Consider the following 12432-nt stretch of genomic DNA (forward strand, 5'->3'; position numbering starts at 1 on the left):
ATATATATATATATATATATATATATATATATATATATTACATTTCAGTTTCTTTTGAAGCAGATGGCCTCTATAAAATTAGTGCTTTTTGAGCAGTGTCACGAACACTCTTGAGGAAGATCATAAGATTGGATCCGCCTGTCCCTCTGTCATTCAGCGCAGCACCCACACCTCTCAGCGGGCACCCCATGGCACGGGCCTGATTACCGGGCACAACGATATACTTGGTCACAGCATTGAGGTGGTAGTTCCGTAAATCCACCAGTGCTGAGACACAGGAGTTGTAGGCCTGGCAGAGATCAGAGCTGGAGTGGGACAGGATGAAGTCTCGCAGAGGACAGACAGACAGAGTTTCTATCAGCTGACGGTGGGCAGGAGGCATGTATTCCCTCATGCGTGTCAGGAAGGATCCTAAATAGGCCGAATCAATGAAGAGAGCAAAAATGAGACTTTGAAAGAAAGAAAATAACTGTTTCTGGAAACACTTTCTGTCAGAGCAATCAACTGACTGCACAAACAGTGATTCATTCATTTTACCTGTTTCATCCTCATGCTGGATGCTCAGTAAAGCATCAAAGCACTGAATGGTTGAACTCTGGGCTGCACTTCCGCCTGATAATAAAATTGGCTCATTGCTCACACCTTCATACAACAGCCCATTTGGAAGCATGGGGTTGTCTCGCCACCTAAAACAGTTTAGACCACATACAACCTCTGTTTTATAGATGCAATTAGAAGCACACAGTACCATTTGACATGTTATCCAGTTAACATACAGTGCAGCAATAGAGAAAAATACAATAGGACAGTAGAGGCAGAAGGGAAGTTTGTCATTTCATCTGCAACAGATGAGATAAATATTTATAAATCATGAATAACTTCAGTATGCAGGCTATTGTAACGGCCCTAAAACTCACCCTGAGACAAAAATTCGCAACGTTCCATGAAAGACAGTTGGATCCACATGATCTAGAAAGAACATAAATTCAGTTTTTCTAATTATCTTGAATTTTCCTGCCTTCATAAAAGGCACAGCATGTAAATTGATTAAATTTCGACTGAGCTAGGTTTAGCTAAACTTACTGTGCATGAGTTTGAACGTCTCCTTCATCTTCTCCAAAGACTGAGTTACTTTGACGAGACCTTTCTTTATGCCACTGAGGTCCGAGGTTTTCATAGCATGCATCACCTCCAGAGCCCCCTGGTTAGAGTTGAAAAAAATCCATCACTAAGTGACAAGGTAAGGGAATTATGTGACTGGAACCCAAATAAGCAAGGGGAAACATGGACAGACAGAATCAGGTTGAGGTTCAGAAAGAGTTAACATAAAAAGGTACAGCAACAACTAACCGTTATGCCTGAACTACCAGCCATCTCGACCAACAATGACACCAGGAAAAATCCCGTGCAACTCTCACCACCAGGAAAGGAAACTATCAAGTCCATGTTCCTATTTTTGAAAATGATGTTTTGAAAATAAATGAGCAGAACATCACGAGTACCAGACTACAAAAATCATATGTGCAAGGTGCAGTTGAGAAATTCAAAACAATGTGAAAGTGAATGAGCTTTCCTTTTCCTTCTACTCACCCAATTTCCATATCCCTGAAATGAAAATGAAAAGAGAAGCTAATGTTTTTAATGAAGAAAGAGATACATCGTTTTTTTTCTTTGTGAGTGACTGAAAATAAGATATATACAGTTTTATTGTAATGTTACTATTATAATAAAAGAGTGTCTGTTGACTTGGACATGAAGTCAAGTCTTTAAAGTGCCCATATTATGCTCATTTTCAGGTTCATAACTGTATTTTAAGGTTGTACCAGAATAGGTTTACATGGTTTAATTATCAAAAAACACCATATTTTAGTTGTACTGCACAGCTCTCTCTCACTGCTGCAGATCCTCTTTTCACCTGGTCTCTGTTTTAGCTACAGAGTGAGACCTCTTTTCTTCTTCTTCTTCTGTACTATCTTTGATTGCACTCGCACATGCTCAGTAGCTCAGATGTAGATCATGTCAGCTAGCTAACTCTAGAGACAGTAAAAGAAAGGCTGTTTCTCCAACTTTGGTCAGTTCCAAGGCAGGATCAGCTGGGAGACTTCTTCTAAACCAGGGAGCACATGGAAGTAGTTCTTCTGGAGATTATGGTGAACTAGTGTGTGTTGTAGCGGTGCTTTGCTATTGAGAACGACGTAGCATGCTAACGGTTGCGGTTAGCCAGCTCGTTTTGGCTTGTGACGTAGAAAGCCGAGCCGATTTTGACCAGCTCACCCGGAGACTGAAGGCAGGACACATTCAGAAACCAGATCTCACTCAGAACAGCATGATGGATTCTTTTTCAAAGTTTGTATCCGTGTGGAAGCACCAGAGACACAAAATAACACCCCAAATCCCAGAAAAAAAGAGTTTTTTTCATAATATGGGCACTTTAAATAAGGCAATAAAACAACAATACTCACCCTGTGGGATCCTTTAATTTCCAGTTGGCTAAAACTGAATCTGCATAAGTCAGGATGGCTGGAAGGCCGAGCCTACCAGATACCTGCCAATATGGCAAGGCAAGGGCTTTTGGAAGAATCTGTCAAACAAGCATAATAGTAAAGTTTCCATCCGGCTGTGATGACTGATGGTTTTTAGTCACGCTGATGGTATGTCTCCAGGGAAGGCAATGGCTGTTGGTCAGTCCACCACTTTGATCTAGACTGAAATATCTCAACAACTATGAATGGATTGGCAAAATATTTTGGGCCGAGAGAATGAATCTTACTGAATTTGATGATTCCCCTGACTTTTGATCTTATGCCACTTCTTGGTCAATGCTTTCACTTATCCTGTGAAATATCTCAGCTTCTACTGAATGAATTGGTACAAATCAATACAGTACTAATGACATTCTCACCAGGTGCACTTTGTGTTCAGTGCCAATTAACACATGTTAGCATGCTAACAAGCTAAGCTAAGATAGTGAACATTAACATTCTACCTTCTTAACATCAGTTTGTTAGCATGTTGATGTTAGTATTTAAATAAAACATTTGTCATAACACTATGAACTAAGTATAGCGTCACAGAGCCACTGTAGACTCTTAGTCGTGTTACAGTATATTTGTCACATTGCCAAAACATCATTGACTGAAATGCATCTTCTTCTTTTTTTACGATTCATCGTTCCATTGCGCTGTAGTGTTTACCTGAGCAGGCGCATGTTGTCCTTCCTGCCATACATATCCCATGCTGATGAATCCCAGGACCAGGTGAGCCAGCCTTAGCTCCCGATGGTCACTCAAGAGATCGGGACTCAAGACCGGCATCTGGATTGTGATCAGATTTTCAGTTTTTATATTTCCATTCTCAGTGAACAGTAAACACCATCAAGGGTTCCACAAATGAAACTATATGTCTACATTTACATGCATGGGTTCTCAACTCTGATTTGCATTAGGAAGGCATTGCTCATTCTCACCTCGTGAACCTGATCCCGTAGTGTATGGGACTCTATCAGATGTGTGAGATTATTTGCCAGGTCCAACCACACCCGATAATAGTCTGGAAGGTTAGTCTAGACAATAATAACAATAAAGTGACTTGCTTGTGGATTTTTAAATTAAAATTCTTTTACAGGGGGGATTTTCATGTATAGTGTAATCAGTTATATAATCAGCTCAGGTTTGCCATGGGGCCTGACTTGCATGTCAAGGAATGACTGGAGCTATCAATCAGAAAGAGAAAGCAATTTACAAGAGGTAGGCAGTAGAAAACTTAAAAAATAAACAAATGTGTTTTATTTAGACAAGTGGGCTTAATGCCAGTGTTTAATTCTTTATTTTATAATTAACATTGATGACCATATATATATACGTTTTGAGACATTTACATATCATTTCCGTAGGTTGTCAACTGAGTTTTCCATTATGTACTATTTTATTTACCAACTGTCTCCTTAGACATAAAAGAGTTTGTCTAACAAAAATATCTGAATTTGGCATTTTAAGTGTAATGAACCGTTTGACAGTGAGCAGGTCAAGTGATGTGAATGGCTCAATAGAAATCTGAAGAGACAGGCTTTTAGCAGATCAATAACTCTCTATAATCCTAGTCCAAAACAAGCATAGTTATCAGTTTCAGGCCAGAGGGACAACTGTACTGTATGTGTGCTGCTGACCAAATACTTATACAAAGGCAATAGAGGAAAGAGGAAATAGTCCTCGATGGTAAACAAATGAATGTGTCATTGTTATTGTTATGACATATTGTAACCTTGTTTCAGATCAGTTTTGACTGATAAAACACTGACAGAATAGTCTGTTGTATGAGGTAAGAAATAAAACTTACCAGGGGCTCTTTAAGGAGAAATCCAAGCTCCTCAGAAATACAAAATTGATCAAAGTCTGCCTTCAGTGTTTCTCTGCTGTTAGTCTCCATTTGCTCTGCCATGAAGGCCTTCTGTGTGCCCGGTGTGCTGTAGGAGTTCGGCTTCGAGAGGTAAATCACTCTGGGATTGTGACACCTAGATATGAATTGTTGAATTTGCTCTGAGCCTGATTTTATCATCTTCTTTATCGTCACATCCCTTTTTGCCCACTCCCAACAGCAAAGAGCCAATCAGATCTCTGTGATTGTAAGGTAAGGTGTTCACAGAGTAAAGCTGAAATTCCCTGTTTGGTACAGTGTGCTATGTAAAGAACATTTTCCCATTTGTGGCAGATGATCAAAGAAATTGAAGACAGATACCAAACAATTGAATAATACACACAACTGCTGTCCGTTCCAAACGCATGTACATTGATCAATAATTGGAGAAAAAAAACTTTATGTTGACGGCTGAAAAACTTGCTTCTCATTTCTGACTTCCTTCATCGCCTCCCGCGCCTGAAAACAATCCGGTGAGCGCCCAGTGGTCTGGCAATTTTTTCAATCAAAAAGTACTCACATATCTATAGAGATCAAGATTATGAAATTTAGCCTCAAGGGTCTAAAATCGCCAAAGGCTAGTCGTAATACTCACTGATGTCATCGTGCCAGACAGCCTCTGGATTGCTCACGTGTTGTGTCCATGTGATCGGCTGAGATGTGAAAATGTGGAAATGAAAATGTTTGTGTGATCACTCTGCCACCATCATTGTAATAAAGCACATGATAAATACATCTGTTCTCTCTTCAGTCACCAGACAGTGCTGTAAGCAGACAGGTGAGGTGTTGGACAGGCAGCTGACCATCGTCGACCTCTTTGACACTTGGTTACACCGTGGAGAGAGAGAGAGATCTCCAAAAGCATCAACATGTCGGCCCCGGGGCCCCACGCCATCCTGCTGGTCATTAAACTGGGGCCTTTCACAGAGGAGGAAAGAGACGCCGTCAGGAAGGTGGAGGAGATGTTTGGAGAAGATTTCTGGAAGTACACCATCATCCTCTTCACACACGGAGACAAAGTCACGGCAGACTTTAAGATGGAGGAAGAGGCTGTACCCGAGCTGCAGAAGGTCCTGGAGAAGGTGGAGAACAGGTATCACATCTTCAACAATCTCAAGATCAACGATCGGGGACAGGTCCTGGGTCTGTTAAAGAAGGTAGACGAGATGGTTGAGGCCAACGGAGGACAGTTTTACTCCAACTACACCTACAAGGAGGTGGTGGAGATGCTGAGTCAGAGAGAGGCCGAACTCAGAGAGTTCTACGAGAAGAAACTGGAGGAAGAAATCAAATCTGTCGAGTTAAAGTACGAGAAGAAGCTGAGTGAAGCTCAACAGGAGCAACAAAACGTGGAGAAACAACTGCAGGAAGAAAAGGAGAAAGAGCTGCAGGAAGTGAGGCGTTATTATCGTGCTTTAGAGATAAAAAAGATTTTAAAAAAATGTATAAGTTCAAATTTTTAAACCTTCTTTAAACAACTGATCCTCTTGTCTGGTTTGAAATCAAAGCCTTTTACATGCAAACATTTCTGTCTGCAATTACTGTCATTCAACCACAACATTATTTATATAATCTGTGTGAAATTTGTATTTTTGTGCGTAATCACAACTTTAATTTAGTCTTGATTTTGTGACATTTAAAAGTGATGTTTTTTCAAGGTGCTTTTGAGGTAGCTAATCCTCTTGGATCTGTCAAGCAAAAGCACAAAGGTTTAGTGGTTCTTCACTCCACACCAGCGATCAACTGTTGATCATATACAGTTGCCACTGCTCTGTACAGGATAAGACTGTAAATATTTGGAGTGGACAAAGTTTTCAGTGAGCTTGTGTCTGACTTCTGTGAGCTGGAGGAAAAAGGCATATCCTCTGAGGAGAAGACATATAGAGGTAGTGTTGGGCTCTAACCTGGGCTCCCACATAATTGGAGGGTTTACAGAAAATTTCAGCTCTGCTGAGTCCTTCTGCAGATTATGTCATGTCACAAAACATGCATTTCAGTCAAACCCTCTCACAGATGTCGCTCAGAGATCCTGCCAGTTACAATGAGTCGGTGCAGTTTTTGGAGAGTCACCCTGAAGTTACTATGCATGAGGGCATTAAAGACATGGTTACCAGTGACGTGCGGTGATGTCAGTGAGAGGCTAGGCACTGATTTATGAAAGCCAGATTACCTAATTTATTGATTAGGCTAATATATCAAAACAGTAAACGTTATGCACAAGCACGGCACACACGCACGGTCAATATCAAGAAATTTCCAATCAGGATGACATATCCACACACACACACACACACACACACACACACACACACACACACACACACACACACACACACACACACACACACACACACACACACACACACACACACAGTTAATGTCTAGCATCAGAATGGAAGTTATGCAACCATCTTTATCCTTAATTATTGCACAGCGGACAATTAGGCTGTGTTTGTCAGTCAGCAACAATGAAAACACACACACTGCTCAATTGAATATGAAGGCCAATGGCTTGCAATCGGCGTTAATTCAACCGCACTTATCAATTCATATTAAGCCCAAAATAGTTTCTGACTCACCAATCGGTATTATTTATAGACATAAAATCCATCCGCCGCTCTTTCCTCGTTAAGACGTCGATCACAGCGTTGTAAAACTCGTCTTTACGGGCCTTCAGTTTGCATAGTCTCTGGCTCTCAATTGACAGAATGGCAAGGGCTGAAAGACGTGCTCGCCCGGTCCGGTTCCGACTTTATGTTTTGATCCGTTTCCGAGTGGTAAAATGTGCGCTCCACCGAAGCTGTGGCTGGTATTGTCAAGACCAATTACGGACACCGCTGCTGTCATTTTGACTTTGAATTTCGCGGGGATTACGCTTACAAACAATGTAGCTAATGACGTAAGCTGCGCAAATGTCCAGTAATATCTCGATTTTAATTGGTCCATGTCCTATATGTAACGTAGGTGATTACTGGCATAACATATCTACGTGTAAAGGCACAGCAGAGTTGTGCTTTTTGCCGTACGTGTTGAGGAATACAAGATCAAAGTGCGCATGCGCGACATGGGTTTTTCGCTTGTCATCCACAATGAATGGACAGTAAAAGCACTGCTTATTCTACCATTTCTTTTGTATTTGATTATGCGTAACTGCTACATTTGTCATCGTAACGTCCTAAAAATTTGAATAATACACATATATAAATCACAAGAATATACAATAAAAATAGAAATACAAGTTTATTAAATAAAATTATTTAATAAACATTTTTATGTTTTAATTTTGACAGGGTAGGCAGTGCCTAGCTTGCCTACCCTGACTGCACGTCTCTGGGTTACACTTCCTTGTGTTAGCCTGGACTGCCTCCCTGTCTAGCACATGACACATTTGAGGGGGTTATAGACTATGATTTAGCAATGTGTTTGCAGTTCTTTATAAAAAAAAAAAATGTGTTTAGTTACGAGTTACTAAATAACAGACTCCGATCATTTCCTGGTGAAAGGAAAGCTTTCAGCAACACCTGAATTGAGGCTATGCTGCAATTTTACAGATTTATTTTCCATTTTGTGGACTAACGGAAACATCCGTCAAATGTACAGAGCATATACTGTAAATATGCAGAATTTTTCATATTTGGATTAACAGAAACGACCATAAACTTATTTTGTATGTATAGAGGTATTGGGCTAACTGCAAAACCTCCAGTTCCTCATTCCTGTCTGTGCACATCTCAACTGGATTCTGTCAATAAAAGACAAAAAATGATCTTAAAGTCTTTCTTTTCTATAAGATGTTTTGTACATATTTGTGTCTCACTGCTGAGGCTCCAGAAAGTCATCTGCAGTTTGAGTCCCAACATGGCCGCTGTATGACAGCTGTGTTGATTAAAATGGAGGCCGATCTGTTTCATTAAGAGGCGTTTGAGACACCTGAGACTGTGTAGGTGACCCAGGTGCGCTGGTTTCCCCCTGATCAGTGAAGCTGTGGTGTCCTGGCAGGCGCAAGCTGGCGGGCGTGTCACTTTATGGAGCGCCGAAAACTCCGAAAACTTTGGAGCAAATTGTCAATTCGGCAGAGATTTTCACAAGACTGCCTATATTCGAAATCTAAACCGTTCATTTCTCGCGTAAAATGTTCTCAGAAGTGAATTTAGTGAGATGGTGAAAATTGTTAAAATTGTCCCGTTTTTGGGCTGTCTATGTACCGGAAACCCGACTATCATTGAATGCCGAAATGAATGTTGGGATACAGGTGATGCCAAGTTCATACAAGTTACCAACCGATGTATCCTCGGTAAAATGGGCGGGTCAAGAACATTTCAGGGAATCTTAACTGTTCTTGGTGAAATGGGACCTTGTGTATTGGGACAGTACTTTGGCAACACGAGATGACGTTTCACTGGGACACAAGAACACAAGTCAACAGAAGAACACAGATTGGGAAAGTCCCAGAGTCTCAACTCTTGTTTCCTGTCAGCTTCAGACTGAGCTCAACAGAGAGGAAAGAATTCATTCTCATGTTTTCATGTTTTCTCATTGTCATGTTTCTCAAAGGCTGACAGACAAGGACTCATGTTTAAATCGGATTAAATCAGGGCTCTTCACCCCTTAACTGAAAGAGAGACGGGGCAGGGACCCCTACTGCTCCCCTACTGTTCCAACAGAGACATTTACACGTCTTGGAAACAGTGCATACGAGCAGAGCCCAATGCACAAGACCTTGCATGCAAATGGTCCTTTAACTAGGCACCATCAAAGGCTGCAATATTAAAAGACACACTTGAACTATGTTCAGCCCATTGAAATCTCACATGGGTACAATGATAGAGGGCAGAAGAGGCACTATCATTCTATCCCAATACTGCAAAGCCTCAAAGCAATGCTAAAAGATGAAAGTGCAAAATTTTACCCACCTCTGGTTGAAGATGGCACATTCACTTTCACTGACAGGCATGTCATTTAATCTAATGCTATATATTATTATTTTATTTATTTAAATCAACATACATCCATGGCCTATACCGGGGTTAGCTTCTGTTTCGGACAAAGGGGGCTTTGTATTCTCCTTTACCTTGTTCTGGTAAGCTAGGTTAGTCTCCTTGTGCACGCTTCTCAAATGTACTTTCAAATTCGTGGGATGTTTCCCTTTGATAAATTGTCTACATATGTTACCCCCTTCCACTGCAAGGCACTTCCTTTTATCTGACACAGTCATGATTCCATCAACATATTTTTATACGCATTTTGAAGTATCGCATTAGAAAATGTTGATGGAAACGGCAAAGAAATAAAGAAAACGTCCTCAAATTCACAAAAAAGCTTTTATTATTTTCATGTTTTTGTGTGTCAGTGATTGATGGTAACAACAGTCTTTGACATCGGTCCAGTATTAAGCGTAAAGACTTTCAGAGAAAACAAAAGTAAAAGTAACATCCCATGAACCAGTTGGTTCAGTGTTGTCATGCAACAGCAGCACCTGATGTCTTCCTCATATCAATGATGTCAACTTTAATTGTGTTGAAACTAATTCCACACATACTCTCCCACTCTTCTCAGCCTCCGGCTGCTGACACTCAGCGGTTAGGTGACTTTTCTAACCATTTGATCTCGGTCTAGTGGGGGCGAGAGAAGCTGTAAAGTCACATTCAGTTCTCCACCTGCTCTGTCTGACAGAAGGGTGTAACTTTAGGTTTAACGTTGAGATCTCCAACTATTTAGGGAGGTCCCGGAACATGTCTGCCCACATTCATCTGCTGATGGGTCTGACATTCTGTTTCCTTTATACTTCTGGCTCTGTGCCTGCTTCTTCTTACAGACACTTTTGCTATTTTTTTTGCTAGCTGTGTAGCTATTCGACGTACGTGACTTGCTGTTGGCCAGCTGTTGGGCGTGTGTATGTCCGTACATGTGTGTGTGTGTGTGTGTGTGTGTGTGTGTGTGTGTGTGTGTGTGTGTGTTAGCGAAAAAGGAAAGAAAGCCCCTTAGAGAAAGAAAGACACTTTGAAAAACCTGACTGACTATCTCACTCAGTACAATAACTAAAACTCTGTGAAAGGGGAGTTAGCATGTATTAATTACAGTCTAACAAGCTTGCTGCAATATTCAACACAACATATCAATAAATGCACCGTGATCAGAGTACATTCACAGAAATAGATTTTACTCAGCAGTCATCAATCATCATGGCGCTTATCAATCGATCACATTAATGGTAATGGTAGTATATATATATATATATATATATATATATATATATATAAGAATGTATTGATATGGACAGATTTACCTTCCCTAGGTGTAAAAAGTTGAAGAAATAAAAGCTGACTCACCTGAAAACACACCGATATCGCTTCTTCTTCTCTCAGCTGTGCACATATTAAAGTTTAAAGTGCAGGTTAACCACCACAACCAATTAATATGTAAATAAAGTGCTCAATATGTATATATTTAAACATTTCTGTCTTAAAATGCATTAAAATAACATTTATTGGGGTTTCTTCAAAGGTAGCATGTTTTTTACAGTAACTGGGTGATGACGTCATAAGAGGGAGTAGCAACCCATAGCGGGTACATAGACAGGCCAACAACGGGACAATTTGATCCATTTTCACCATCTTATTCATCACTAAATTCACTTTAGATTTCGAATATAGGCAGTCTTGCGATAATCGTTGCTGAATTGACAATTTGCTTCAAAGTTTTCGGAGTTGAGAAGCTCCATAAAGTAACGCGACAACCAGCAGCGCCTGCCCCGGCCGCTGGCTCGTCGCTCGGAAACCCCGCTGTAAACCGGAGGTCTCTCACACACACACACACACACACCCCGCTGTAAACCGGAGGTCTCTCACACACACACACACACACACACACACACACACACACACACACACACACACACACACACACTGTAAACCGGAGGTCTCTCACACACACACACACACACACCCCGCTGTAAACCGGAGGTCTCTCTCACACACACACACACACCCCGCTGTAAACCGGAGGTCTCTCAGACACACACACACACACACACACCCCGCTGTAAACCGGAGGTCTCTCAGACACACACACACACACACACACACACACACACACACACACACACACAGTAAACCGGAGGTCTCTCTCTCTCACACACACACACACACACACACACACACCGCTGTAAACCGGAGGTCTCTCGTTAATAAGAGGCTTTTATTTCGCCGTTGACGGATCGTTTGTTTAAATATCACAACACATGTCCATCATAAGATTAAATGGAACCTGGGGTTAATTATCTTTTCGGAGTTAAAACTCAACAAGCACCTGAAAACCTCGCTGGCCAGCCGTCTCTCACACACACACACACACACACACACACACACACACACACAGGGCCACAGCGCAGCAGCAGAGGAGAGAGTGGGTCCCAGAGGCAGTAGTAACATCAGCCCACTTCGTAGCCACTAACCTGACCAGGCACCAATCAGCAGTTTGTCCTGGTGGAGCCTCTGCCCTGTTTCTGATGTACTCGGACATCCCGCACAAACACAATAGTTTACCATTGTTGCTAGCTAGGTCTCCAATATAACTACTAGCCTACTAGCCATTAGACTCTTGGAGTCCCTCTTATGACGTCACTCCCCGCCTAGTGGAAGGGAGGGGGAGTGCTTAAAACCACTGTAAAAAATACCAACTTTTCATATTATATTCAGCATTTTGTTATAAAAAACCATACAAAACAATGGTGGGCGGCTCTAATCTTTATGTTTAATAAACACATTGCTTAACTTCATGAAAAACACTTTAAGAACAAGGCCATAACAATATACCTTTCAAAATAAAAGTTTCATATGAAATTATAAGAACCTGTTGAACATGTTTCTGACACCTTTCCTTTGGACTGTATCCACTATTGCATTCTGGGACTTCACCACACGCGTCACACACGCTTAATTTTCACAATAAAAGTCATTTTTAAAACATAGCTAAAGAACTTTCTGACTGTGAGTAAAGAAGACAGCAGAGGCTCGGAGA

At 41.2% G+C, this 12432-nt stretch overlaps 1 protein-coding gene and 1 pseudogene across 2 annotated transcripts; one reads left to right on the forward strand and one right to left on the reverse strand.

The window, feature by feature from the left end:
* On the reverse strand, positions 1-5310 carry LOC114562965 (indoleamine 2,3-dioxygenase 2-like). Of its 2 annotated transcripts, none has more exons than XM_028589684.1 (10): positions 5009-5310; positions 3467-3562; positions 3195-3314; positions 2463-2581; positions 1591-1605; positions 1351-1450; positions 1084-1201; positions 918-969; positions 538-686; positions 1-411 (listed from the first exon to the last, which is right to left on the reverse strand). In XM_028589684.1, exons 1-10 carry the CDS (start codon positions 5015-5017, stop codon positions 71-73), a joined length of 1119 nt encoding a protein of 372 aa, XP_028445485.1. In that variant the 5' UTR covers positions 5018-5310; the 3' UTR covers positions 1-70. The 2 variants fall into 2 exon arrangements, with proteins under 2 accessions (XP_028445485.1, XP_028445484.1); XM_028589683.1 differs by having other exon boundaries at positions 4336-5310.
* On the forward strand, positions 5123-5876 carry LOC114563312 (GTPase IMAP family member 7-like; annotated as a pseudogene).
* Positions 5877-12432: the final 6556 nt, after the last annotated feature.

The sequence above is a fragment of the Perca flavescens genome, chromosome 10 (genome assembly GCF_004354835.1).
Source record: "Perca flavescens isolate YP-PL-M2 chromosome 10, PFLA_1.0, whole genome shotgun sequence".
In the NCBI taxonomy this organism is placed as follows: Eukaryota; Metazoa; Chordata; class Actinopteri; order Perciformes; family Percidae; genus Perca; species Perca flavescens.

Bases quoted from the DNA above. Each gene is read 5' to 3' on its own strand.
- LOC114562965 (XM_028589683.1), bottom strand. From the start codon at position 4,554: ATGATAAAATCAGGCTCAGAGCAAATTCAACAATTCATATCTAGGTGT. The intron at 1,202-1,350 runs GTTAGTTGTTGC...AACTCTAACCAG, and splicing joins CTGGTAGTTCAGGCATAACG to GGGGCTCTGGAGGTGATGCA. The intron at 412-537 runs GTAAAATGAATG...CGGCCTATTTAG, and splicing joins CCAGCATGAGGATGAAACAG to GATCCTTCCTGACACGCATG.